Source organism: Phaseolus vulgaris, chromosome 5, assembly GCF_000499845.2.
Source record: "Phaseolus vulgaris cultivar G19833 chromosome 5, P. vulgaris v2.0, whole genome shotgun sequence".
Classification (NCBI taxonomy): Eukaryota; Viridiplantae; Streptophyta; class Magnoliopsida; order Fabales; family Fabaceae; genus Phaseolus; species Phaseolus vulgaris.
The window spans coordinates 32,358,902-32,364,901 of record NC_023755.2 but is presented as its reverse complement, the minus strand read 5'-3'; the positions used below and the strand labels follow the sequence as shown (position 1 = coordinate 32,364,901).

Here is a 6,000-nt window from a genome sequence, read left to right as displayed (position 1 = left end):
TAACACAAATGCTAATATGATAAACATTTATTCAATAAGTCCACAATTAAGCTATGTACCAAAACGGGCCTAGTTACAAATATCTCAACATCAAACAACTCTAAAATATATGACGCTTCTAGCAGAATCTGCATACTGCTTGTATACATACTGCTTGTATTCTATACAGGGATGTGTAGCAGAACAAATATGGAATAGAAATCAGAATAAGAGAAGACAAAAAACTATGCAACAAAGGAGGAAAAATGTGATTCTACTGAGTGACCTATCAACTTGCATTAAGTGCCTTCTGACCCTTGGATTACTGCTCCCTGAAAGATCATATGAATTCGGGTATGTGTATACGTTAGTCATCTGGTTTCCAAAGACCCTTGCATATATCATCTCTCCAAAGATTCCATATGTTGTATCAAATGCATTAGCTAGTGAACCACCAGTGTTGAACATTGATGAAGGGTAACTGCCAGAAATTGAGTTGAACTGTTGAGGATGATTCGGATAATGGCGGTGATAAACATGAGAAGTATGTCGGGAAACAGCTTCAGAATCATGTGATCTTGATGAGTTGGTCAGCCATGAAGGACCAAGGGGTCTTCTTGGTATCACAATCCCTACTTGGTGACCTTTGCCTTTAGAAGGTAGTGTGGTTCGGTCAGGGCCATATAGTGGAACAAGTGATGACTCTGAGATTTCTGATTTGCATACTGGACATTGTTGGTTCTCTTCATTTTCAGAGGAGGCACTACGGAAGTTAAGCCATTTGTAAATGCATGGCCAGCAGTAGAGATGACCACAAAGAGTGACCACTGGATCTTGCACACACTCCAGGCAGATGTTGCAATCAAAGCCACTGGAGGCTTTTTTATCCGAATCTGCACTATCATCATCACCAGCACATTTCCATGTTTCGTGAGATGATTTATCTTCAAAGGAATCCAACTGGGGCACAATGTCCTCGAAATACTGGTCTAAGGCCATGTCTCTTTTGTCTTGTGCAAAGTGTGTCTGAATCTGGAAAAACAAAGTGCAAGAATAGTAAGTGGCTGCTAATAGGGAATCCACAATCCATAAATGAAGTTTCGTCAATACAATAGGATCTAAAAGGTCTAGAGAAGGTATACGGAAATGGAAAAAACTACTTGAAATTACAAGTTTTAAATAAAAACGAAACTGCATCCAGAACAAAGTCATTCATTCTTTATTAAAAAGCTTTGTACAGCACCAGTAGACAATCAATTCAGATTTTGATTTGGCGTCCTGAATTCTCTAGAACCTCTCTGCCAATTTCTCAAAGTGATTAAGAGAGCACACCAAGTTTTGGTTGGTTAGGAGTACGTTAACATCATCTCACCTACCATTTTTTCAGTTGTTTCAACACAAATATCATGTGATTCAATTTGTTCAATCACCAAATTTGTCAGCTAAGGAGAGACCTACTAGACAAAAATGTTTAATTTTCTTCAGACCACTTAGTATAAAAAATAACCCCGTGATTTTGATACCCTTTCTCAAGAAAACAGAACAAATACTCCGAGTCAACACTTAACTACTTGGCTGACTGCAGTCACTGATTACCATTAATTGAAAGAACAAAAAAAAAACACCAAAAACAAAAAGAGCATTGTTGCAGACCCACTGCTTGGAGAAATAATCACAAATCTAATCTCAATAAGAAAGCTAGAAATACAAAACTATATCAGAATTACTGTTGCACCCCTACCAAAAGTACATTCAGAAGAAAAGGTACAAAACGAATTATTTCCCAAAAATATGCTCAAAATGGTTATTTTGCGTACAAAGTAGTAGCGAAGTCAATGCAATAGTCATAATAACACCACAAGAGTTAAATTAAGGAAGCGGTTCTAAATAGAAAAGGTTCTTCCAGTTAAGAACCAACAAACCCTCCAAACAGAAGAAAATGAAAAATCTAAGTGTTTCCCTGAATAATTATAGAAAGGCAGGAAAACAACTTATAATATAAATGGCGATTAAATCTATGCGATACTCCTTATTCAATCTTCAAGCGATCGTGGACCTTACATAGACCAAGGTGAAAACCAAACTTGTTGAGTTGAGAAAAATTAATATCAAGAGACGAAAACACACCTTGTTGAGCACAGAAGAACTGAACAGATGAAAAATGACAGAAACATTTAAGGCAAAAAGAAGAAGATTCCAAATTCCATAATTTTGAAAAAGAGGGGTAAAAAAACTGTATACTAGGTTTCAAATTTGAACATAAACCTCTGCAAAGAAAGTTCATTCAGATGATGCCTACTCAAACAAAATCATTGTTGGAAACTATGAAGAAGCCCAAAGCAGAGAGTGGAGTAAAAAACAAATATTTTGCCGGTACTTTTGAAAAAGAGAGAATTTTTGTGGCAGATTTGAAAACCCAGATGAAAGCAAGAGGCTAAGGAAATAATCAAATAAGAATAGAACCCAATTGCAAGCCCCCCATGAGAGTGAGAGAGAAGGGTGTGTGAATACTTACAGATAAGAGAATTGAGGAAGCGTAGAAATTGAGTATTGAAGGGTGGAAGAAGAAGGAAGAGTGAAATGTGAATGAATGAAAGAAGAAGGAATGAATCCGAAGAGAGAAAGAGGAAGGGAATTTGTTTTATAGGCATACAAGTCAGAAGAAGAGAAAGTTCAACAGTAGCTTCCATCAAGCTTCTACCACAACTGCCAAATTATTATTTTTTATTCAAAAAATTAAAAATTAAAATAAAGTAAAATAAATTTGCCCAACGGAATGAATAACCATCTCTATCCGCGGCTTGCCCACCGGATACTAAACTTCTCTACTGCCTATTTATTTTTCTTTCTTTTAACAAATGTATTAATTAATTATATCCTAATAAATTTATAAATCATATACAGAATCCATTTTATTCATCTGATTATTGAATTATAATTATATATATATATATTAATTAAATTTTATAAATCAATAAATCATAATCAGATATTCCATATTTGTGTTTGCAGAATTGATATAAATGTTTTGGCATGCTTAAAGTAAAATAAGCTTTTAATGCTCTTTAATCATTAATCATTTAACTAAAAGTTATATATATTATTTATTTATTATTTGTGTGACCTACTACACCCACTCATTTCCTTAGTTGAATTTTTCTTTCTGTTTTAATAAATTCATAATTATAAATGCTGAAAAGAAAAATGTCAAACTACATCCACAGAATATATCAGTTAAAAGTTTAGTGTCTTTTAAGAGTGTTAAGAGCTCATTCAAATACTGTTTATATATATTAAAAGAAAAACAAAGTATAACAATTAATATATTTAAAAATGTGAAAATATAAAAATCTTAATTTTAACTGTCCGTCACAATTGAAAATATATTTATAAAGAAAGTATGCATATAATTAATTATCTTAAAATCATAATCAATCATGTGTATAAATATTTTATTATTATTTAAGTTTACGATAATTTATTATTACTACTTTAATAATTATATTATAATAAATATTTGTTTGTGTAAGTTTTCATATTATAACAAAGTAAATAATTAAATATTTATTAATAATTTCTATATTACAAAATAGATAATTAAAAAACACTAAAATAATACATAAAATAAAATATAATTTAATAATTTATTGATATATATATATATGCTTTTATATTATAATAAAATAAATAGTTAAAATAATACTTAAAACAAAATTATTAAATTTAAAATTTGATATTTTATAAAGTAATTTATTTTAATATGTTATTATTTTTAAATATTAAATTTTAATCATTAATTTAAATATAATTTTTTTATTTATTAAGATTTGATATGTTTTTTAACTTAAAATTTATTTTGACTCTGATTTATATTTTAAAAATTATTTTTGCATCAAATTCTCTTTAACATTTTATTTTAATAATTTTAAAAAATATACTAAAAATATATTTTATTAAATGAATCATATTTATTACAAATTTTCGAACCAGTTTTTGTGTTATTTTTTAATCCAAATAACCTCTAAACTCTATAATAATTATTAGTTACAAAATCAATTGTTTAAATTTGTAATAAAATCAAATATATAGTTCAAAAAATCTAAAATTATATAACTTTTAACTTAATCACAAACTTAGAAAATCCTAATCCAGTAAATATTTAACTCTACTTGTTATATAAAGAAAGTAAATTTCCCAATAAGAAAGCTAACAAAATGTATCACACCATCCACAAAAATCAAATCAACAATCCAACGGACTATAATAGAATTTGGATCGTGTCAAACATTACAATGTGCTATGCACAAAAAATAATTATATTAAGTTATTATTTTATTGTAGATATTAACACTTTTGAACAATAAAGACTACAATATCGTAATTTATTAAAAATCATCTGTTTTTATAATATACCACATGAACATAGGTTATTTTTATCAATACAACACATTTATTTTTATCATTCAATACATTATATCATTACAATACATGTGACACCATTAAAAAATAAACCAAAAATTCATTTACAATTGTTCAATAACATTAATTATAAAAAATATTATATGCAAAAGAAGATCATTCCTATCCTTTTGATGAGAAAAAACGAATGCATAAGCAACACATAATTACGAATCAACTACAAAAAAATAAACAACACAACATTTAACGTGGTTCGGTCGCTAATCTGCAACCTACGTCCATGGGCAACTAATTAGGTTTTCATTCTATTTGTTACAATTTTATTACAAGCACATAGATCTCTTAAACAAAGATTATAGAAGGGACACAATAATTAAGCTCACTCACTAAAACATGGTGTCTAGTCAGCCCAACCCAATTGGTCCTGACTTCACACTCCACAATCTCTCACTTGAAGCCACGAAACAATGTCCACCTGTGCTTCAACTGTGTACATGTACTTCTGTAATCTATCAGCAAAACTCAATGTTCCACCTCTAGTTGCCACCAGCCTTCTTAATCATCTTGAAGACTTCGTTGAAACTCCCATGAGTTTCAACACGTTCGTCATGACTAAAACTGTCACTGACCTGTTCTTTATTCCTACCAGCTCCCACTTACACGAACTACCAGATCCTGGAATAGCCCGAGAACAAGCATACTCCATACTCAACAAGAAATTTTCTAGAGATGTTTCGACAGCTGGAATACTGGTTCTCCTAACCCATTGTCGTCTAGGAACCTTAGCTAAAGCACGACCCGTGCTCCCACTGCCATAAGTACCTCAGACTGGTCTACCTAAACCTTTCCATGTTCGTTCATCCTGAATCTAACCTATGGCTCTGGGTTTCTCTCTTGTAAAGAGAACCATCTTCTGCCCACAAGATTTTGTGAACCGGACTTTGTTTATCTTCCGAATTGGGACGGTCACTCCATCAGACGGTAATCCGACCATATACAACGAACCTCTCTTTCTTCCGCGGGCCATGACAAGATTTCCCTTGACGACCTTCCACTGCTGATTTCCGAACTTCACATCATGTCCCTGTTTGTCCAACTGCCTAACAGAAATCACACTTTTCGTTAAGCTTGGAACAACTCTGACATCCTTCAAAGTTTAGAAACTGACTGACGTCTTCAACACTATGTCACTCATGCCCGTAACATCAAGAATTATGTTGTCCGCTAGTCTTACCTTTCCAAAGTCCCAAATAACTAGATTCTACAATGCTTCACTGTTGTGGGTAGCATGAAATGAAGCACCAGAATCCATGACCCATGAATCAACATTGTTATCCGTGCAACAAGCTAAGAGGTCCTCGTCCGCGGAGTCTTCTGCAATGTTGATTTTTTTATCATTTGGGCATTGATTCCTGAAATGCACCACCTCCTTGCAGCTCCAACATGTTACACTTGAGCAATTCTGAGTCTTTGACTGACTCCTTCTTCTGATCTAACTCCCACTACTTCTAATGACATTTAGCGATTCACTAGATAATTCTCCATAACTCCTTCTTCTGACGTCCTCGCCAAAAATGTGATAACGAATCTTTTCAAAAGTGA

At 32.0% G+C, this 6,000-nt stretch overlaps 1 protein-coding gene across 1 annotated transcript; it reads right to left on the bottom strand.

Moving 5' to 3' along the window:
* LOC137835461 (E3 ubiquitin-protein ligase RMA1H1-like) lies at nt 1-2,677 on the bottom strand. The gene is made up of 2 exons (XM_068643983.1): nt 2,495-2,677; nt 1-1,011 (listed from the first exon to the last, which is right to left on the bottom strand). The coding sequence occupies exon 2, from the start codon at nt 976-978 to the stop codon at nt 202-204; it is 777 nt and encodes a 258-aa protein (XP_068500084.1). The 5' UTR covers nt 979-1,011; nt 2,495-2,677; the 3' UTR covers nt 1-201.
* Between the last annotated feature and the right edge of the window lie 3,323 nt (nt 2,678-6,000).